At 37.4% G+C, this 24,309-nt stretch overlaps 1 protein-coding gene across 2 annotated transcripts in view; it reads right to left on the bottom strand.

The window, feature by feature from the left end:
* ptgfrnb (prostaglandin F2 receptor inhibitor b) overlaps positions 1-22,369 on the bottom strand; it is a 168,070-nt gene extending 145,701 nt beyond the window's left edge. For both annotated transcript variants that reach the window (XM_062061599.1, XM_062061609.1), the window contains exon 1: positions 21,994-22,369. In XM_062061599.1, coding sequence (XP_061917583.1) covers positions 21,994-22,042 — 49 coding nt within the window. In that variant the 5' untranslated portion in view covers positions 22,043-22,369. The remainder of the gene's footprint in view (positions 1-21,993) is intronic.
* Between the last annotated feature and the right edge of the window lie 1,940 nt (positions 22,370-24,309).

The raw sequence follows: 24,309 nt of genomic DNA, 5'->3' as shown, positions 1-24,309 counted from the left end.
GACGGGAGTGGAAGAAGTGTCAAAAGATGGAGCTAACTGTTTTAATGACATTCAGACTTTACTTAAATCAATAACGGAGCAGCATCTTCTCATACGGAAACAACAACAAATGTGTCCCGTGAAAAACCGTCCGATCGGAACTCTAATAACTAAAGTTCCTTGGGTGAATAATGTAAACTCACTACACCGGTATGTTTTAGCACTTTAATGGCGAGTTTACTGACAGATATAAGTAAGAAATTTACACTACTTTATATTAGAAATGGCAACATTGGAGGATGAACGTCACATAAGAAGATAGAGAAAAAGAAGAAGCTTATCGACTACGTTGTCGGCACGAACTACAAAGGCGTGCAATTTTTCAGGATTTATGCAGATCCCAAATACAGATCAGCAGGTACCAGAAGGTAAGAAAAGTTGCTTTTGCATAATATTGCAAAACAAAACGCCAGATATATGTCTTACCTTATACACACACGTCATAATACTCGTATGTTTAATGCGCCGACAATCCAAGCGGTGCAGCTTTATAGCTTACCAAACTCGTACTAAAACATTTTGATTGATTTTTGAGCGCTGTGTGTAATGTTCTATATTTTCAATGGAACATTTAAAATGTTGGTGTTTACTTGAGTCATATTGCCATTGTAGTGCAGTCTAAACATATCTCTTATGTTTGACTGCCATCTACTGGTCACACTTATTACACCACGTACCAAATAAAATTGCTTCGAGGTCGGTAAGCAAAACCAAAATGATTCCGTACATTAGGCGCACCGGGTTATAAAGCGCAATGTCGAGTTTTGAGGGAAAAAAATGATTTTAAGTCCGCCTTATAGTACGGAAAATACGGTAATTTGATTCTTAGGACTTGGTGGGTGTTACTACTCCCCTTCGGTCCTGTAGGTGGCAGTCATGTGTCCTATTATGTGGGGTCTATCTGCTACACACAGCAAGCCTTTTCACTGTAACTCTTCCTGCCGGATACAATGAGGTACAGTTTATCCATCCATCTTCTACCGCTTGTCCCTTTCAGGGTCGTGGAGGGGTTTTAGCCTATTCCAGCTCCACTTAGGCCAAAGGCAGGGTGCACCCTGGACAAGTTGCCACCTCATCGCAGGGCCAACAGAGATAGAAAGACAACATTCACACTCACATTCACACACTCGGGCCAATTATAGTGTTGCCAATCAACCTATCCCCAGGTGCATGTCTTCTGAGGTGGGAGGAAGCCGGAGTACCCGGAGATAAACCATGGCCCAGAATCTAGAGCATGCAATTTCCAACTTGGGAAAAAACGCAAGGACAAGGTTTTGTTATCAAAAGGAAACCTGACCGTTCTGGGATGTATGTTTCATAAGAAAAATATTGTCAGCTATATCGAGATCTTATAATAGAAGTATCTGTTAAAGAACTCAAAACTTACTGGTTGTTCTAGTTGTTTACATTTGGATGGTGGTGGTATCGAAAGATTGCTGCACTTCATTTCACTTTCTCTTCAGCAGTGTAACCTGATCTGTTCAGCTTTTCCAGTTTGAATCCAAGCACAACATGACTGAGGCTGGCAACTAGGACAGGGAATCTTTGAGCACCTCACGGATCGATTACTTTTACGATTTAGAGGCTACGATGCCATTATAAATTGATTATTTATGAATCTTTAATTATTACAGTGCATCCAGAAAGCATTGACATCGCTTCACTTTATCCACATGTTGTTACAGCCTTATTCCAAAATTGTATGAATTATTTTGTACGTCAAAATTCTACACACAATACTCCATAATGACAATGTGAAAAGGTTTTTTTTTTTTTTTAAAGAAATGTTACAAAATTCATGAAAAAAAAAAAAAAAAAATCACAGGTACATAAGTATTCACAGCCTTCGCCATTAAGCTCAAAAGTGAAGTTATTTGGAAAGGCACACATATTTCTAAATATAAAAGGTCCCACACTTGACAGTGCATGGCATAGCACAAACCAAGCATGAAGCCGAAAGAAATTGTCTGTAGACCTCTGAGACAGGATTGTCTCAAGGCTCAAATTTGGGGACGGGTACAGAAAAATCTGCTGCCTTGATAGTCTCAAGTTAAAAAGTTAAAAGTACCACTGATAGTCACACAAACACTAGGTGTGGTGAAATTACTCTCTGCGTTTGACCCATCCCCTTGTTCCGCCCCCTGGGAGGTGAGGGGAGCATTGAGCAGCAGCGGTGGCCGCGCTCGGGAATCATTTTGGTGAAACCCCCAATTCCAACTAGGGCTGAAACAACTAATCGATTATTAAAATAGTTGCCGATTAATTTAGTCATCGATTCGTTGGATCTATGCTATACGCAGAGGTTTTTTTGTTTTGTTTTCTTTTAATAATTTTTTTTTTTTTAATAAACCTTTATTTATAAACTGCAACATTTACAAACAGCTGAGAAACAATAATCAAAATAAGTATGGTGCCAGTATGCTGTTTTTTTCCCCAATAAAATACTGGATGTAGTTTGTCTCTTTTATCCGATTATTAATCGATTAATCGAAGTAATAATCGACAGATTAATCGATTATCAAATTAATCGTTAGTTGCAGCCCTAATTCCAACCTTTGATGCTGAGTACCAAGCAGGGTGGTAATGGGTCCCATTTTTATAGTCTTTGGTATACCGCTCATCACCAGGCCAATACCATCGCTACAGTATGGTGGTGGCAGCATCATGCTGTGGGGATGTTTTTCAGCGGCAGGAATTGGTAGACTAGTCAAGGGAGGGAACGATAAATGCAGCAATGTCCAGAGACGTTCGGGATGAAAACCTGCTCCAGAACTTAGACTGGGGCGACAGGTTATCTTTTAACAGGACAACGACCCTAAGCACACAGCCAAGATGAGCTTCAAAAATGAGAAACACTCATACTTGCTTTATCACATCTCAACAGTGTGGGTGATGCTGATGTTTAAAGTATATACAATCCAGAAAATAACATGAATGAAGATCCATCCATGCATTAGAGTCACCGGTGAGTCGCCCGACAATCATAGGTTACAGATTTATTCAACTAAATTGTTTTGGGAGCTACATTTTTAAAAAGGTAAGCACTGGGGGTGTGGACTTTTCCCTTCAGTATTACATTTCTTATTTTGTATATTCCTGAGAAACAGCAGTGATCATTTAAACTATTTTGTCAATGTTACTAAATTTAGAAAGTTAGTAAGAGGAGCCTGTCGCTGCTTTTAAGGATCTACTGCCATAAAGCTGGTCAAAGATTCTCTATATGACAGCGCACTGTTGTTTTTAGGAATCTGCTGCAAATAGGTTAGTCTCTTCCAAGTTTTTGGAACTGGACTCGCGAGCTGGTCTGGGGTCATTCCCGAGCCAGATTTGGCCACCGGGTCCCCCAGTTGAATAGCCCTGATCTACAAAAACAACCATTCACACCAACATTCTTATAGACAATATTGAGTCTCCCATCAATTCGAACCCTCAATCTCCTGACTATGAGGCCAACAAGCCACCGTGAAGCCTATTGAATAAATAAAAATGAATGTGTTTTATTGAGTGAAGTACATATTTGATCCTCAGGAGTGGAGAAACCCTTGTTGGCAAACACACAGAACGTTTTTGTAGTTAGTCACTCAGGTTGCATATACTGTACATATAAGGAGGAATGTTGGTCCAGTCCTGTTTACAGATACTCTTCAAAGCCTGAATGATTCATGGCAGACACAGACTTTCTGTGGGATTAAGGTCCGGAGACTGACTCGGCCATTACAGGATCTTGCGAGCAGTGCAGGATCTGAATTCATGACAGGGATGTGTGTTAGTAGGGATGTAACGATATGCACATTTCCTACCACTGTTATAGTGACCTAAATTATCACGGTTATCAGTATTATCACGGTCTTTTTTAATGTGCTGAAAAAGTGCGTATACGCACACTGAAATCTTGTAACCAAGTTTTTCTAAAATACACACATAATGTACTTTTTTGGCAGAAGAAACATTTAATAATTTTCTGGCTTCTTAATAGCAATATTTTAATTTGAGTGATTAAATGTTTACCTTTTTCTGTTTTAATTTGTAGAAGGTTTTCATAATGACAAAGGCAAAACGAGGTTATGTGGTATATACACATAACATACGGTATATGTGACATCATGCAAGTTCACTTCCCAGGGTTTCCCACACATTCATTTATTTGTGGCGGCCCGCCACGAAAGAATTACGTCCACCACAAATTTAAAAAAAATAAATAAATAAATAAAAATTTAAAAAAAATAAAAAATAAAAATAAAAATTTTTTTTGTCCTCTCCAGCTTTTCAGGCAAATCATATAGTTGATGTAGATGCCCATATCGGCTGTTCAGATTTACTTTACAAAAGAGAAGTGTAGGATACTTCTCTTGTTGCCTTATTTGTATTTGACTTTATTAAATGTATTTATATTAGAAACACAACATGTGTATATAACAAAGGGTGCAAAGTCTGCAGGCAGTAGGAAACACATGGTTAAGTGTAGGGAGTAAAACTGATGGCAGTCTAAAGTTCAAGATTTTTGGAGCTCTTTGTTCAGTGGCTCAGATGTTTGATGAAGCTCTGTGTCTATCTACCACCACTACTGTTTTCTGTTTATTTGTTACTGACTGTGGCAGGACACCTCTGCCTCTGTTTCACTTTATGTTGCTGGTAAATAATAAGGTTGTAGTAGTAGGCTAAAGTTAAATTATTTAGTATGCACTAATTAAAGGGGCAGAGCTTTGAGACATTTTAGCTTTTATATTTTATAAGATATATTTTTTGTAAGAACCACAATTAATAAATATATTTCAGTGAATAACTTATTGTTCAAATCTGTATATAAATATGTACATAAAGTGTTGTAATTATATTGTAAAATGGATGGATGGATGGATGGATGGACGTTTAAAACAAAACTGTTATTATTAATTAGTAAGTATACATTTTTTGAGCCTTTTTAGAGAAAATCAAATCATTGTAGTAAATTATGCAAATTACTTGATGATGTCATGGTGACCACGCCCCCACCGCCACAGGTATCTTGGCAGTTTATGGGAAACACTGCTTCCTGTTGTATACACCGCCATGTCATATTCCTCCATGTATACATTGATCACTCTGTACTAAGAGATCACAGCTTGTAGGTTCAATGTGCATAATTGAATAACTGAATTGCTCAGACAGCAATGTGTTTATATAAACACACATGTTTATATAAACCTGCTCAGTGGCCTTGTGGTTAGAGTGTCCGCCCTGAGATCGGTAGGTCCTGAGTCCAAACCCCGGCCGAGTCATACCAAAGACTATCAAAAAAAAATGGGACCCATTGCCTCCCTGCTTTAAGTTTAGATTGGGGTATGGTGTTTTTAATGGGGAAAGAATACATGTTTCTTGTTTTCATGTTAGCATTTAAGCTACCAAGCCAGCCATAAACGCGTGGGCTTGAATCACGAGCATAAATGGGTCAGTGGGTTTATCGAGGTGCGTTTAAGATCATTTTAATTTAAAACGGTAATACTAAAAGTTGGGCATTATTAATACCATTAATTGTTACATCCCCATTGAAGATCAACTATTTTATTTTACTTAACAAAATACAAACTAATTAGTAACCTATATTAATAGTTTCTTTCCGGGTATTTGTTGATATTCTATCTCTCCGTGAAATAAACCTACCACAAATCTGAACTGTGCATGTCTAGATATATATAAAAATCCAAATAATTTTTTTTTTTTACACCACTGTTAATCGTTGGAGTCGACATCTAGCATTTGCTGTAAATAACTTTGCTTTCTATTAGAAGCTGTCTAAGGTAAACAGATGGATCAAACTATGGTATTAAAAACATATTCAACCATTAATATTTAAACACATTAGTGCCCATGTTAAGTGCTTCACGCATTTTGAGGACGCACATGCTTAAGGTGCTGCAGCAGCGAAAGATTTCAGGGATACAGATCTTGCCCGATAACCAATTTGCTGTTCTGTGGCTTCTCGTGTGGCTATTCTTTATCCTCTTCGTGGGTCCCTGCAATAAAACTAGACTGAGTTTAGTTTGAGTCCTTTAATCTCTCTCTCAATCACACACATGCTTCTACTCTAACAGACTGTTTCCATATCGGGAGTTTCAGCAATTTTGTAAAGTACTCTGAGCTAGCAGGGCCGCTTATGTTCATTAAGATTTTTAATGGCATTCTGCTTATAGTGATGTTACCAGTAGTTGTGACATGTAGAGGACTGGGATGTATATTACACTTTCGGGTTTGACGAACCTGTCTAATACCTATACCCAATAACATTCGTACAGTGAAGCATGGTGGTGGCAGCATCATGCTGTGGTTATGTTTTTCAGCCACAGGAACTAGGAGACTAGTCATGATAGAAGGAAAGATGAAGGCAGCAATGTACAGAGACATTCTGAACTCAAAACCAACGCTTGTCAGCCAATTTGATGGAGATTGAGGGGTGCTGCAAAGCAGAACAGGCATGGAGGAATGGGTGAAACTGCCCAAAGATAGGTGTGCCAAGCGCGTGGTATCGTATTCAAAAAGACTTGAGGCTATAATTGCTACCAAAGGTACATCAAAAAAGTATTGAGCAAAAGCTGTAAATACTTAGTTTTTTTAAATTGAAAAACTTTTTTTTTTTTTTTTTTTTAAACCTTTTCACATTGTCATTATGGGGCGTTGTCTTTAGAATTTTGAGAACAAAAATGAATGTATTCCTTTTCGGAATAAACCTGTAACACAACAAATTGTGGAAAAATTGAAGCGCCGTGAATACTTTCCGGATGCACTGTATTAATTCTGGTTGTGCTTACTAACTTCGAACCAATTTTATTTGGTACATAAGTGTGACCAGTAGCTGGCCCACATAAGAGGTACGTGTGGACTGCAAGTCAACGCCTGTTCAATAAATGACGCTATCAATACGGGTAAGCGTAAAAAGTTTCATGTTTCATTGAAAATATCAAACATTACACTCATCACTCAAAAATCTGTCAAAATGTTTTACTACGACTTTGGTAAGTTAAAAAGCCGAGCTGCTCGATGGATTGCCGGAGAATTACGACTACCGTATTTAGACGTACTGTGCTTCAACATTCGGGTATTATTAGGGTATGTGTATAGCGACCTTAAAATGGCACATATTAGGAGACATATTATCTGGTGTTTTGATCCGCCTTATTATGCAAAACCAACTTTTGCTACTTATTGGTACCTTCTGTTGTGTATTTGGGATCTGCATAATACCCAAAAATGTGCGTGCATCCTCCATTGTAGTTCGCACCAGTCAATAAGCTTCTTTCTTTACTCTATCCTCTTGTTGTGGGGCATGCATCCTCCACTGTTGCCATTTCCAATACAAAGCAGCATAGAGTCCTAACTTGTATCTGTCAGTAGACTCCATATGGAAGCGCTAACAACTAAAACAAAGATGACAGGGAGAAGACGCAGTCTAAGTGGAGCCACATAAATAAGACCACCCACTAAATGATGCATCCTGAAGAAACGGTCAGAAAGCAGCTTGAAGATGGTCTTTAAAACATCCACCGATACAAAATGTTGACCAAAGAACCACCATTACAGTACATACTTTGTAGACCACAACAAAGTGTTTAAGATGTCGAAAAAAAAATCATAATACACCCCCTTTAATGTGCCCTATAATCCGGTGCACCTTGTGTATGAAAATAGACCCCTTCGTCAACAGTGCGCCTTATGGTCCGAAAAATATGGTACATTTGAAATGATAGTAATGGTGATAATAGAGATTAAATTAGTAATTATCAATAATTATATATAAAAAAAGCTGTTACCAAAAAAAGAAAGCCAATGCCGATATTTGTAAAAATGACAAACATCGGCGCCGATAATTGTAAAAATGACAAATATCCCTACTTAAAGTAGCGGTCATGTTTATGGATACTCTACGCCAGTGGTCCCCAACCTTTTTGTAGCTGGGGACCAGGATTTTTTTTTTTTTTTTCATAAAGAAATACAATCATGTGTGCTTACGGACTGTATACCTGCAGACTGTATTGATCTATATTGACATACACATACACAATATGTATATATTGTGTTTTTTATGTTGATTTAATTAATAAAAAATTAAAAAAATTTAAAAAAAAATTATTTTTTTAATTTTAATTTTTAATTTTTTTATTTTTTTTAATTTCTTGCGCGGCCCGGTACCAATCGGTCCGCGGACCGGTACCGGGCCCGGTGGTTGGGGACCACTGCTCTACGCAACAGATCATGAGCACTTTGAATCAAGGCGTTTTATAAGCTGCAGCGGTCAGCTTCCAAACCTAGGAGAGTGCTTTTTAACAAGCCAGGTTACCAATTGGCACATTGAAAAATTATAATGTTGTAAAAAAACTTTTAAAGATATTTTTTGTTGTATATTATTTTTTAAAGTCGATTTAAAGGCCTACTGAAACCCACTACTACCGACCACGCAGTCTGATAGTTTATATATCAATGATGAAATCTTAACATTGCAACACATGCCAATACGGCCGGGTTAACTTATAAAGTGCAATTTTAAATTTCCCGGGGAACTTCCGGTTCAAAACGCCTTTGGAGGATGACGTATGCGCGTGACGTAGCCAGTTTAACAGAGGTATGGCTTCCCCATTGAAGCCAATACGAAATAGCTGTTTTCATTTCATAATTCCACAGTATTCTGGACATCTGTGTTGGTGAATCTGTTGCAATTTGTTCATTGCATTATGGAGAAAGAAGCTGAGCAAGCAAAGAAGAAAGTCGGTGCGAAGCGGAGTATTTTGCGAGGGAAGTCAGCAACACAACACAGTCTGTGTTTCATTGTTTACATTCCCGAAAGATGCAGTCAAGATCAAAGAACTCGGACAACAGAGACTCTTACCAGGAGGACTTTGACTTTGTTAACAGACGCAGACGCAATACCGTGAGTACGCTTCCAAACATTTGATCGCTTGCTATAACTAGCTCGAGCTAGTAGCTAGGAGCTAGGAGCTAGCATAACAAACACCTAGGTGTTTGTTATGCGGGATTAATTTGTGGCATATTAAATATAAGCCTGGTTGTGTTGTGGCTAATAGAGTATATATATGTCTTGTGTTTATTTACTGTTGTAGTCATTCCCAGCTGAATATCAGGTCCCACCCGCACGCTTCCAAACATTTGATCGCTTGCCCGTACGTGCGTGTCATGTACGTAACTTTGGTTAAATATATACCGGTAAGCTTTATGAACCTTGGGTTAGGTGAACGGTCTTAGTGAGTGTGTGTGTTGTGCAGGTGTTTGAATTGTATTGGCGGGTTATATATACGGGATCCCGTCCATATTACCCGCTCGAGCTATAACTAGCTCGAGCTAGTAGCTAGTAGCTAGGAGCTAGCATAACAAACACCTAGGTGTTTTTATGTGGGATTAATTTGTGGCATATTAAATATAAGCCTGGTTGTGTTGTGGCTAATAGAGTATATATATGTCTTGTGTTTATTTACTGTTTTAGTCATTACCAGCTGAATATCAGGTCACCCCCGGCTCTCACAGCATCTTCCCTATCTGAATCGCTTCCACTCCCCACTAGTCCTTCACTTGCACTTTACTCATCCACAAATCTTTCATCCTCGCTCAAATTAATGGTGAAATTGTCGCTTTCTCGGTCCGAATCTCTCTCACTTCTGGCGGCCATCATTGTAAACAATAGGGAACTTTGCGTATATGTTCAATTGACTACGTCACGCTACTTCCGGTAGGGGAAAGCCTTTTTTTATCAGATACCAAAAGTTGCGATCTTCATTGTCGTTGTTCTATACTAAATCCTTTCAGCAAAAATATGGCAATATCGCGAAATGATCAAGTATGACACATAGAATAGATCTGCTATCCCCGTTTAAATAAAAAAAATTCATTTCAGTAGGCCTTTAAGCATTTGGTAAATTGCGTTTGACTACTGTCTCCTGCGTGTCCTTTAGGGCTACCAGCTGTCGATTATTTGAGTCATCTATCAATTAGTTCGTTCGATTAATCGAGAAATCGGATAAAACACACTTTATAGCCCCAATGTGTTTTTTAGGGAAAACTGTTTACTTCTTTTTTTTGTAATAAAAGACACATTAGCAATACTGAAATTGCACAAAGTAAACAGAAAATAAAAGCTTTTTTCCAATCGATTTAAACAATTATTCACTGCATCCTTAGTGTCCTTGTTTTTTTGTTTTTTTACATTATAAGATTATAATTCATAAGATAAGAAAACATTGTATTTGCATTTTTTAAAGTAACATTAGCTTGGGACTCTATACAGTACATTAATCCCACATAAGTGAGTACATCGCTCACATTTCAGCGATGATTTGAATATATATTCTCAAGGGAAAAAACTATACAGATAAAACTTGGGTGTACAGTAACTTACAGTTGCAGTCAGTGTACGGCTTGTATAACAGTACAGACCTACTACCCACTGAAAATAATCGAGTTGTCTGGCCTTATTTCACTTGAGCATGGAATTCACCAAAGCTGCATAGGTTGTTACTAATATGCTCTTTCTATTGTCCGAGCTGACCTCATTGGGGTGGCATGGCTCAGAGGGTAGAGCTGCCGGCCAGACACATGGGGGTTCCTGGTTTGAATCCAGCTTTAGATGTACTGTCAAACGCTTTGAGTCACTAGAGAAAAAGCGCTATATAAATATAATTCAGTTCAATTCATTCTCCATCTGCCCCACAGTTCAAATTTTCAGGAGGGGGGGGTTTCAGAAAAAATTCAAGGAATTCAAGTTTCTCTCAATTAGAGATGGGGGGAAATAATCGATTTGGACGATCATAAAATTGTTTAGTAAACGTCAATATTCAATATTTTATTTATTTATTGTAAATAAAGTAATGCAGACAGTTCTACAATTTGACTGACTGCAGCGAGCCACCTCACTAAGAGATCCGACCAGCTCCTTTACTTTAGGGCACATATGTTCCACTTTTGCCCACACTTTCATTAATTTAATAAATGTGATGGGAATTTATTACAAATGCTCTGTTTTTAAAAGTTGCAAGTGATAAACGCTTATTCAATGAAATGAAAATAAATGTAAAACTGCATCAATATACATAAATTAAAGATGCATCAGTAATCGATTTTTAATCAAATCGTAGCTCCTGAATTTGATTGATTGAGACTTTTATTAGTAGATTGCACAGTACAGTACATATTCCGTACAATTGACCACTAAATGGTAAACCCAAATAAGTTTTTGAACTTGTTTAAGTCGGGGTCCACATTAATAAATGCATGATTAATCGAATCGTGAGGTGGCCAAGGATTCCCACCTCTACTCTAAATAAACCACGGCTCCCTACGCCAGCAGCACTCATGCAACCCCAGAATTGATGTGTCTTTATTCCTAAAGCTCTTTTTTGACACGGAATTTATGTAACTGAATTTTTTTGCATTTCGAATTTGTTTTGACTGATTTCAATCAAAAGATGCTGACAATTTGATTGAATAAAACATTTGGAGCAAAGTATGTTTGTTTAAAAATTCTGCGGATGCCGGATCACGGTTCCGAAAGGCGAGCGGCCCAGTTTGTTAAAATGGTGTTTTAATATTCAGCGTGTAACAATTCGGTGTCTAAAAATTCAGTGCAGAATATTCATTGCTTCAAAATTCACATCCGGTTGACCCATGTCATGTGACTGAAAACTCAACTCCTCATTGGCTACTTCTGAGACGGGATCGACTGCTTCAGTATTCATTTACCAGAAGTGGGTCTTGAGTTTTGAAGCAATAAATATATTTCTGCATTGAATTTTTTTTTACACTAAATTTTTACGCATTGAATTTTAAAACACTATTTTCATCATTTCATCCATTTTGTACTGCTTGTCCCGTTCAAGGTCAAGGGGGGGCTGGAGCCTATCCTAGCTGTTTCTTATCAGTAAATATGTAAGCTATTCTAGGTAGTTTATTTTGTTAGCACAGTCAGACTAGATGCATATCGATAATATGCCTTGTAAATCGATATTGCAAAATTCAAAAGATAATATAATCGGCTGTGAATATTTGGGCACCGCACAATTCGATTCGATTCATGGGGGTAACAATTCAATTCAGAATCAATTCTCGTTTCAAACCGATTTGCGATTCTAAATCAATTATGTTTAATAACATTGTGTGCCAGTTCTAAGATTAACTACATTTCTCCATAAAATCGATAAAACAACTCTGATAAATGTGTATATTAGTTCAAAGAAACTAATTTTGTTTAATAAAGGTTCACCCAAACATTTAATAAAGTCAAATAAGGCAACAAGAGAAGTATTCAACACTTCTACATCAACAGTATGAGTTGCCTGAGTGGTTGGACAGGACAAAATAAACAAAGATAAAAAAATTAATTAGATTTTTTTTAAATCGATTACATTCGTTACAAAGAAGAATCTCGACTTATTCGATAAACCAAATTTTTTTTGACACCCCCAATGATCCATAATGAATTCAATCAAGTATTTTACCCAGCCCTACTTGGCACTCATGCGCATTGCTACAGGCTATTGAAACAATAATGGCTGTTTGTTGACTTGTTTTCATTGGATAGTAAACCTATATGGATTTCAAGCTGTACACAAACTACTCTAAAATATTTCACTTCTAGAGTATTGTTGCTTGAGAATATATACTATAATAAAAAAAATAGGGGTGTACGCTAGATAAAAACATGCTGGCATATTGCTTGGCTTTGACTCTTAACACAAGTGAGCTATTTTCTAATCGTAACTCACGTCTATTATATATGGAATAGAATAGAATGCCTTTTATTGTCACTATACACAGATACAATGAGATTAAAAGCAACTCCATTATCAGTGCGACAGTCTACAAATATGCAAAACATAGGAAGGAAAGAAAATAAAATAGTGCAAAAGGCGGTAAGGTGCACAGGCAAGTCCTGAGAACGTATGTTCTGAATGTGTTGTTTAAATATTAAATATTATACTATATACATATATACAGAAGCATTCAGACTGTGGGTGGAAAGTAAAAATTGCACACAGAGAGGTGCTAAACTATAAAATCAGTGCCTAAGAGTTCACCGTGGTTATGGCTTTAATATATATATATATATATATATATATATATATATATATATATATATATATATATATATATATATATATATATATATATATATATATATATATATATATATATATTAAAACACTGAGGATTTTTACAGTGATTAAAATATTCCATGCCATTTCAACAACACATTTTGGTTAAAGAGAAAACCAATGACACTAATGCCTAGTTAGCCAAGACCCCTTTAAATGAAGCTTATATGTCAAGAATATATATCAAGTCAGGCAGCCTGAGCGTTGTAATCACGTAAAGAAGCGGACACAACTGGCATTTTGATGTAACTGGTGTGGCGGACACGGCCGCAGCTCGACCGCAGGCACACAGTGGACATGCATTCTTACTTTCATGGCTGCACGCCTGTCTAATGGATTCATTCTTCAATGAAGGCTTCAATTTAAATCATGTCAATGCACAAATAGGTACTTTAAGTACAGAAAAATATCGGGAGACACTTCTTAAATCAAATCATTTTTCAAATCGGGGATGGGGCGTAATCCCTTGGTTCTCCCAACTCTGTGGGAAGAGTTTTTGGGAAGGCCCGTTTTTTTGTTCCAGTATGATTGCAGCCCCGTGAACAAAGCAAGACCCATAAAGCCATGCTTGTATGGGTTTGGTATGTAGTACCAAGCGTGTGATGGTATATCGAAATGACAAACTATCGCGATATTTAACATTATGATACAATTTTTGATTGTACTACTTTCACCGCTCCTTTCTAGTGAGTTGGTGAGAGCTAAAATAATGCCATGGCTTACTCGTGCGCTTTACCGATGTTGCAAAACTTCAACAGGACTTCAATATAAAAGAAGAACAGAAGTAGTTTTTTTTCCACAGCTTTGATATTTTTCTTACAGGAGTATTCTAAAATAAGTTTTTCTACACAGCAAAATTAATCCTTTATAAATTGTATTATTCTCTTTATTAGCAAAGAGGTATTCTCTTAAAGAAACAGTAACATGCACTTTGGGGTGTAATGAAAAACCCCGGTAAAGTTACTGTTTTAAATTAAAATGATCAAAAAAACGTGATTGATACCCACACTTGATAAACTCAGGGACGAACTGGCACTAGCTTGGTGGTTTAAATCAGGGGTGTCAAAGTCAAGGCCCGCAAATGAATTATCTATAGCCCCCGGGATGATATTTGATTAGTATTGGAACCGGCCTGCAGGCCACAGCCGCCTGCTGCTGTTTTGCACGCACCAATACTCCATCAGTGTTGGCGCTAGGAATTTTCTAAATGGGGTCCCATTAAGTAAATAAAAATGGGGTCCCACAGTACATTTTTGGGGTCCCACTTTTTTGTAAACGTTTTGAAAACAAATGATAAATGTATGCATTATCCTGTTATATCTCACATTCTATATTGTGTTTTGGAAAAAGCTTGTCATAAATGTTACTTGATTCATAAAAAAATAATACAAAAGAAAGCAAATGTTTATGCATGTGTAAATGCAGTGTTTCCCATAAACTGCCAAGATACCTGTGGCGGTGGGGGCGTGGCTATGGGCGTGGTCACCGTGACATCATCGAGTAATTTGCATAATTTACTACAATGATATTATTTTCTCTAAAAAGGCTCAAAACATGTATACTTACTAATTAATAATAACAGTTTTGTTTTAAACGTCCATCCACCCATCCATTTTACAATATACAACACTTCATGTACATATTTATATACAGATTTGAACAGTAAGTTATTCACTGAAATATATTTATTAATTGTGGTTCTTACAAAAAATATATCTTATAAAATATGAAAGCTAAAATGTCTCTTAAAGCTCTGCCCCTTTAATTAGTGCATACTAAATAATTTAACTTTAGCCTACTACTACAACCATATTATTTACCAGCAACATAATTTCTCTCTTTCTATCCCCTCCTGCTCCGGCCCGGCTGCACCAAATGATAATATAAATACCTTTAATAAAGTCAAATACAAATAAGGCAACAAGAGAAGTATCCTACACTTCTCTTTTGTAAAGTAAATTTGAACAGCCGATATGGGCATCTACATCAACTATATGATTTGCCTGAGAAGCTGGACAGGACAAAAAATAAATAAATAAAATAAAATAAAATTAAAATTAAAATTAAAAATTAAAAATTCCGAAAAGTCTATTTGTGGCGGACGTAATTCTTTCGTGGCGGGCCGCCACAAATAAATGAATGTGTGGGAAACACTGAAATGTATTCCGTTATAAACATTCATTCACTTTCTTCTTTCCTTCATGGATCTAAACTTTACCACTGCCGGTATTTTTTACTATATTTTTATTGTAATATTTTCAGAATGTGTTTGACTATTTTTGACCGAAGTAAGACAAAGAAAACAATCTGAAGTTGTCTTTATTTTTTTGTTTCAATGCACAGATTTTCCTCCATGCGACCCCTGAGCTAAAATGAGTTTGACACCCCTGGTTTAAAATGCTAACATGAATACAAGAGTCAATAACATACAGTATTTCCCCATTAAGAAACAACATACCCTAATCTAAACATATACAAACACATTGCTTTTTTTACAGTGCATTCAAGGTCCACCGAATAGTGTCGGACACCACAAGGCTGACCAGAACACTTTTATCAGTGAATAATATTCTTTTTAAAGTGGGTCTATTTATTTTCCTAATTTAAAAAAAATCTAAATATTTCAGCGTATTAGTACTTTTTGAGCGCATTGAAAAATATCGCAATAACCGTGCTATGACATTTTCATATCATTACATCTCTACATAAGCTTCTAAATGCATATTTTAGGTAACATAGTTAAAATATTTTTTTACCTGCTTGCCATAACTTTCATTCTTTTTTCTAATAAATGCTTATCATCATCAACATTGAAATTGCACTTTTTTTTATTTACTGTTAATATCTTGTTCTATCTACATTTCTGTTAAAATGCACTAAGCACGTATTCTTCTGTTATTTGGATACTTTACATTAGTTTTGGGTGGTACTACAAATTTGGGTATCATTCCAATACCAAGTAGTTCCAGGGGCAGTGTTGGTCATACCAATGATGATCCTTAAGATTTTCAAAATCATTGAATTTTTAACCACAATTATATTTGGACAAAACACATGATGGCTGTGTTAGAATATCAATTAAATATTTGAATGATTTCCTACGGTTAGCTCTGATCTAATCATTTGGTTTTTGCCCTTATTGTCCTTCTGTGTCCAGGGACTTATTTTCTTAGTTTGTAAAAATATAACAAATAAGACAAGATTTTTTGATATTAAAAAATACCAATTCAACCACTGTAATATTCCGATACTATATTCCCAACTGTCAATATTTGTATCAATCTGCCAACCACTGTTTAAATACAAAAGCTCTATCTTAGCATATCCTAGTTGTTATGGAGTACAGCATGTTTAGCTATTCCTTGTCTTCAAGGATTGATACTTGTAAGAAACGTAGTTCATTGTCCGCCATGGAGGTGAGGATTAGTGACTGAGAAATGTCTTTGCACTGTGGAGGGTCATTAGCTACATTGAATAGAGGACACGTTGATTTGCTTGTCTCTGTCAAATTTGCGGGACATGGCTCGAATGTATAAACATGCATTATCAAGATAGTATTAAAAGCTCTACCGTACTTACATAATTTTTTATCGTATATCGTAGGGCTGGGTGATTTTTTTTTCTAACATCCGACCTCGATTAATATAAAAAATGTTTACATTGCTTTTAACCAGACAGTTTTTAAGCATCTGTACAAAAAAACATATAAACTAAGCATCAGTTCAACATTTTATTAACATTCTAAGTAAATAAAGGAAATTATATCGGGAGAAACACAATAACTAAACGCTGTACCAATAAATGAAAGTAAATTAAGTAAAATAAAGCACACACAAGGATGCCTCAGTTATAATTTCAACACTGGTGGGCCAACTATAGTAATAGGCTATGTCTACACTAACCCCTTAAACGACTAATTATTTAGCCAAAGCCCCGTTTAGGCCACACTAATTAATCGTTTAAGGTTCCCCTCCTTGGATAATTTTTTACATGGTTAAGTGCGCCGTCTTTTTCTTGAATCTCCGGCTCTTAGCATTGGATGGACTCACTGATCGTTTACAAACTGAGTTCGAAGAGGAAATGACGCCAGAAAGGCCGCGCCCCACACAGGAAGTGACGTCAGAAAGAACGCGCCACAGCCAGCTTCATAATAAAGTGGTTTCGTAACTCGAGGCTAACCGCTAGAAATATGAAGGCGAGTCATCCAGACATGCACGTGTTTCTCCTTCCGTCTGTACAGACGCTTGTGGAAATCACACATGACTACCTTAAGAGAAGAAAACACGAGAATGCGGGCTCCCATGGATGTGATAAAAAAAAGGTAGCGTGTGATTTGTATTACCTGGCCGTTGAGGGAAGACTACGAAAAACGGTGAATGCTTTTTGACTGGCAAAGCAGACTGTATCAGTTATTGTCCGCCATGTATGTCGCAGACTCAACGTCTAGGTCCAGAGTATATAAAGTCACCAAAAACGAATGGACAATGAAGGTGAAGGCAAAAGAGTGAGGAGTGTCCTGACCAGATATCTACATCCCTAAATTGATTGATGTAAAATGTTCTTTATCACATTGTTTACTTCCACGTGTCCATTAAAGATTTGATTAATTTATGATGGCTCAGGTGTGATTCACTACAATAGGGCCCCACAGCACACTGGATTCCAGTTAATTGAAATACCACAACACTGGATATTGTTCAGATAAGTTAAATTTAAGAACTTGCACACAAAGCAACACTGGAGGTGACTATGACGTTCGCATTTTCCGCGCATGCGTACTAGGTTGGGGGGGGGGGGGGGGACATGGGTAAGGTTAGGTGGGATTTACCCTGGATAACCTTAGCCGGCTTAGTGTAGAAGGGGCCATAGAAGCTGTCAAGTTATCATTAACTTACAAATAAAGATCGGTGGTCGAGTCCACAACTGGCTAGCATTGGCAATAGTGGCAAGGTGTTTTTCACACAGCTTTTGGACGACAAGTAGTCATCAAATTTGCAACAGAATCCTATCACCTGACATGTAGTAGTCCTTTGGGAACTGTACAGCTCTGTATTTCGGAGTTAGCTTTGTAGTTTGAGGTGGTCGTGTGTCCCGGAAGCAGGCAGCGAAACGATGCGAGAAGGGTGCAGGGCTGCTGGCAAGAGTTCTGGCCCCTGGCTGGCCCGGCTCCATTAAGGGGAGTATAAACATGATTTCCCCTTTTCCTCTCAATGACAGCATTTCAAGTCACATTACGCCAATTTCCACATTTTATAGTAAATTCTGTTTTTAGTGAACAATTCCTTGAATCTGCCTGCGATTCCGAACAATGTAAATCATAGGGCCCTAGATAACTCGAGTCATAACTGACATTTACTTCGCAAATGGTTGTCTGTCTATCTGTGTTGGCCCTGCGATGAGCTGGCCACTTGTCCAGGGTTTACCCTGCATTCCACTCAAATGCAGCTGAGATAGGCTCCAGCACCCCCTGCTACCCCGAGAGGGACAAGCGGTAGAAAATGGATGGATGGATGGATGCCCCGAGCTGCGTGTTTAGCTTCAAGTCCGTTCATTATGTTCACATCTTCAGTTTACATTTGCATACCCTGTAACCGGAAGTGGGGCGGAATTAAGGTCGAATCCGATTGGGTGTTCCGCCATGTTTGATCGAGTTAATATATGCGCGGAGCTGATCGCCGTGATCGACCCATATGATCATTGATCATATAGTTGCCCAGCCCTAGTATATCGCGCAACCCTAGTATCATGTACTGCATATTATTTCATATGGTTACGCACCCAGAAACTCTGAGCCCCATTATGTTTAAATGCTTGTTTGTTTTCTTCATCCAGCCATTGTGAACGGCAATAATTAAGCCATCAGGTATCGACCTTCTTTTCTACATCCTTACATAAATAACTCATTCTTCATGCACCATTTAGCAAAATTGTGGAAATAAAGGAAGTTGTCCTCAGGGGGAATTTTACTTGGTGGCCACTTCCACTTCCCCAGAATCACACTTGATTCACCACAGGAGAGCTGGCGACATTGGAGTATCTTACACAGCACTAATTTAAGCCAACTCCTTCTGGCCCACAAATACACTTGCACACACACACACACACACACACACACACACACACACACACACACACACACACACACACACACACACACACACACACACACACACACACACACACACACACACACACACACACACACACACACACACACACACACACACACACACACACAATGATGACTAAACATACAGTAATGTCCCTATCAGAGTCCTTTGGAAACCCACCTCAGTCATGACTAAGAGTGCGTTCACACTTGTTGTCTGGTACTAAGAAAAAAAGTTCCTTGGTGATCACTTTAGTACGGTTCAGTTAGCGTTTCTGTTTAACTATCGTCTGGATATGCTGTCATTACAATGCCATGTCAGGCATTTTGGTCCCAGACTGAGTTCATACTGGAATAAGCGAACAGTACTAACACAGGAAACGGACTAAGGTTCGTATCAACAGAACCCAAAATGACAAGTGTGAATACACCCTGATTAGTCACAGAGGGCTTAGGTCCAAATGTTAGACAGTGACAGGGCCGGCCCGTGGCATAAACACTCTCTGCGGTTGTTTGGGGCCACAACCACTAAGGGGGCCACGACAGTATGGTCACTTTAGCAGCTGATCATCAGCGTGGTCGTCATGCTCTGCAGGTGTTTGCTTGCTCTACTTGGATGGACTGAATACAATTATACTTTGTCTCTGATAAACCTTTTTCGGGGGTCAGCAAACATGTTCTTTGTAAAAATTGTAGTTTGGTTTAGCAGCATTGTGGCGGCGGCCATTCAAAAGCCCATAGAGATAATTGCTAACTTAGCATCACTTTGACCGTCGTCACTGTTACAGATTTAAAGCAGTATCTCTAAAACGACCGTGATACTTAAATTTATATTGAAGACAAACCTTTTCGTCAAAGATATAATGTCTAAAGAAACATTAGTATTTTCATAGTTTTTGCCCTTTTTTGTGTTTGTTTACTTTTTAAATTAATGCTGAAAATACTTTGCCGTTTTAAATTGGCTTCCACACGGTTGGCAATATCTAACACTTTTCTTTCCCCTTGGACCTATCGACCTATTTTTTTTTTTTTACCTTTTCATATAAACTCTGGACATTATCTGGAATATAAACACACGACTATTGAACATATTGGATTGAACTGCACTGCAGTTGTCAATGTGGTCTTTTTGTTTATTGCTCATACAAATAGTGAACACAGTTCTTTAACCAACTCGTAAAACATGAATACATTATCTCTTAATATCTACGTATAAACATACTTGAACTGCATTTTTTAAAAATGTTGTCTTTTATGCACTCACTCAGGCTCCCATAGGCAAATCTACTTCTGGTCACCGAGAGTAATAGAGTAAACCCTTTTGTATCACTGTTAATTGGTTGTGGTAAATTCATTTCCATCAAGTAGTAACTATTCATCATAAATTGATTTTTTTATAGCTAGAGCAGGGAGGTCAAACGTACGGCCCGCGGGCCGGATAAAATCAGGGATGAGTTTGCGAAGTATAAAAATGAGCCGAAATTTTTGAATGAAAGAAACTGCTGTTCTAAATGTGTCCACTAGATGTCACAATAGCAATTATTTGTATCTTTGTAGATTATGCTACATATGTAAAAAAAATATAATAATAATAAACCACATGATGTTAGTGCACCAGTCGAGGAAAATGAGCAAACTACATAAATAACATCCTGTAATTTGATTTTGATATCATTTTTTTATTGTGATAGATTTAAAATTGACACCAATGAGTTGACTGATGAACATTATCACATAATGTATTCAGAAAGTATAGAGAACGACAAATAAAGATAGAATACTACTAACCGCAACATGTAAGTGTAAAAAAAACAACAACAACATTATGATTTTTACATTTTCAGAATGTGCTTGTTCTTTTTTTAAACAAAGAAAACAATCTGAAGTTGTCTTTATTGTTAAGTTATCGTGCCGTGATTTTACCAGGCTGGCCCACTTGGGAGTAGATTTTTCTCCAAAATGAGTTTGACACCCCTGAGCTAGAGCATAAACAAAAAACGATCTAAAACATTCAAAATGTGTTTGTTTTTTTCAACATTAGGAAAGCCCTCTAGACATTAAATAACACCCACACAGTCATAGCTTTTCCAAGATAAACAATATCAAAGTGCATAATGGGGCCACAACAAAACCTTGTTTATAGCCATAAAAAGCCCTGCTAGGAGACTTTAAAGCTCATCACAATTTTACAGAAGTAATAGGAGGAAGTGAGAGGAAACAATACCATTTGATTTTATGACTTCAACTCAAGCTGCCAGTGTCTCCATGAAATGCAAAATTAAGCAACACAAACCCTTAAAATTTTATTTGCTAAACAATTCTGCCGCTGTCAAGGCAACCAGAGCCCAACCTACAACATACCTGGCAGCTTTAATCATTTCATTATTTTATTTCTTTTGGTCCTGATTGACACTTGTATTTTTTTGTCTTCATATCAACTTAAAACTCCCTTGTGAATCTGTTAAGTAATAAAGTTTACTATATGTTGAAATTTCAAATGGCACTAGTAAAGTGAATAAGCCGAATCAATTAGGGGGTTGCATCGACTCCAGCCATGCTCAAACGAATGTTTAATAACGATTAAGTGAGTAGCTAGAAGGAAGTACATGTTAAAAATGGATGTTTCTGAGCTGAGATTTGCTGTGCGCAAGGCAAAGTGGCACACCAGTGGGGGTTAATTAGATATCAACAGTCAAACGAGGCGACATCTCCTACCGAGCATGAGCAGGGCACCGACGAGCTTGAAGAGGTCGGTATCCATCATTCGGCTCTTCTTTAGTCGAATAGTTCCCTTATTTCCCCCTTTCCTGCTTTCTTTGTCCGGCGTGGGGGGTCGGACCGCACCGCTGCTGCCGCGGCTGTCGGACTGCTCCTCCAGAAACTCTGCCCGTCACTTTAAGCACCGCTCGCCGGGCGGAGCCGCAGTAAAAAATGGAATGCCCACCACGAATCCAGCGAACGCGATAAATCCACACTGTCCGCAGCTTGGACGTTTGTTTGTTTTTCGTACACCGACCCGGTTGTAGTCCCAGAACCCGACTGACAGGTAGAAGAAGACCGGGAAGAGTAGCCGGAAGTTGGGCGGTGTGAAGGAGGCGTGGAGAGAAGGGAGCGGGAGAGCGCGCTCACGCTGTTTTTATGCTGCATGACATATGAGTTTAATTAGCTTTTATGTGACACATATTGCCAACACAGCACGGTCTCCAAGTCATTTGCTCACTGGCACCATTTAAAATGGAACACGTTTTTAATTTGTTCTTTTAAATCATTACGGGGCAGAGCTGACAGGCTCGAATTGTGGTGCGGCTCCTTTAAATATACGTCATCGTTCACCTTACATGTAGTTTATTGTCATGTATATATTACTGGGGGGGCGACACTGCAGATTTTGATGTCGATTGATACCAAGGACATGCAGGACTTTATTGCTGATACAGTTTATTGCAAATGTTTCATTGACTCATTTTTAATTTATTGTCATTAATCAATCAGAATAAAACACAGGACAAAGATTTCAGGCAAACAATACAATCAATATTGTTATAATTATAATATGGTATGGTTTTCTACACCAAAATTCATCTATTTATTATTATGCTTCTCCAGATTTTGGTGCGCTCTACCTTTCACATTTTTCACCCGATTCAAACCGTTCCAACTTCAAACTGTTCAGCCTATTCGGGAATTGCGGGCTTTCCCTTGACAAATTCCCCAAATTCCCGGATTTCCCAGAATTCCCGGTTTTACGGGACATTTTTCCCATTCAAAACAAATTGGCCATTTTTTCAAATTTTCACCATTTCCACATTTTTCAACCTATTCAAACCATTCCACCTTCAACATCTTGGAAATTCAAACTATCATTTTTCCAAGTTAAAAAAAATTCCAGGATTTTCCAGAATTCCTGCTTTTCCAAAGCCCTATTTCCACCCTTTTTTCTGGCGACTACTCCTCCCACAAAGGGATTACTCCCTATATGTGTATATGTATATATATAAGTATATTTATATATGTGTATGTGTGTGTATATATGTACATATATATGTATCTGTTTATATTTTATTTTATTTCTGATTATTATTATTATTAATGTATTATTATTATTATTTTTATTTTTTTATTTTTCGTTTTTATTTTTTCTGTTTATTTAATCGATGTATTTGTAGATATTACTTTTTGGGGGGGGGGGGGGGTGGTATGGGTGGTATATAAACAAAAATATTTTGACATTTAGGGCAGACAATAGATATATGATTTATATGAATATGATGTAATGGATAGGAATGTCTGATGCTGGATGTCAATAAAAAAAAATAATAAAAAAAATAAATAAAAATGTAAAAAATTCCAGCATTTTCCAGAATTCCTGCTTTTCCAAAGCCCTATTTCCACCCTTTTTTCTGGCGACTACTCCTCCCACAATTTTCAATGCATTTCAACCGTTCCACCGTCAAAACATTCCTCTTAATCAGGACAAAAAAACCTTTTTTTTTTTAACTGGAAAAATTCCTGGTTTTCCCGAAATTCCAGAAATTCCCCAATACCATTTTTCAATTGAACATGTTATTACTTCAACATTTTGCGACCGATTTGAAAAATTCCAACACCAACCATTTCAACTCATTCAGAACATTCAAGTTTTTTTTCCGTTTTCAATAAAGTTACTGTTCTCCCCGAAATTCCCCAATTTTTGGGAAATTCCCATTGAAATCAATGGGAAATTATTCAAAGTTCCACAACTCCCAGATTTTTCATCCGATTCAAACCGTTCCAAATTAAACATCTTGGAAATTCAAACTATCATTTTTCCAAGTTCCAAAAAAATTCCAGGATTTTCCAGAATTCCTGCTTTTCCAAAGCCCTATTTCCACCCTTTTTTCTAGCGACTACTCCTATTCCTCTTAATCAGGACAAAAAAAAACAAAGGGTTTTTTTAACTGGAAAAATTCCTGGTTTTCCCGAAATTCCAGGAATTCCCCAATACCATTTCTCAATTGAACATGTTACTACTTCAACATTTCTCGACCGATT

The sequence above is a fragment of the Entelurus aequoreus genome, linkage group LG01 (assembly GCF_033978785.1).
Source record: "Entelurus aequoreus isolate RoL-2023_Sb linkage group LG01, RoL_Eaeq_v1.1, whole genome shotgun sequence".
In the NCBI taxonomy this organism is placed as follows: domain Eukaryota; kingdom Metazoa; phylum Chordata; class Actinopteri; order Syngnathiformes; family Syngnathidae; genus Entelurus; species Entelurus aequoreus.
Note: the sequence above shows the minus strand (reverse complement) of the source record. Positions and strands in the feature narration are given on the sequence as shown.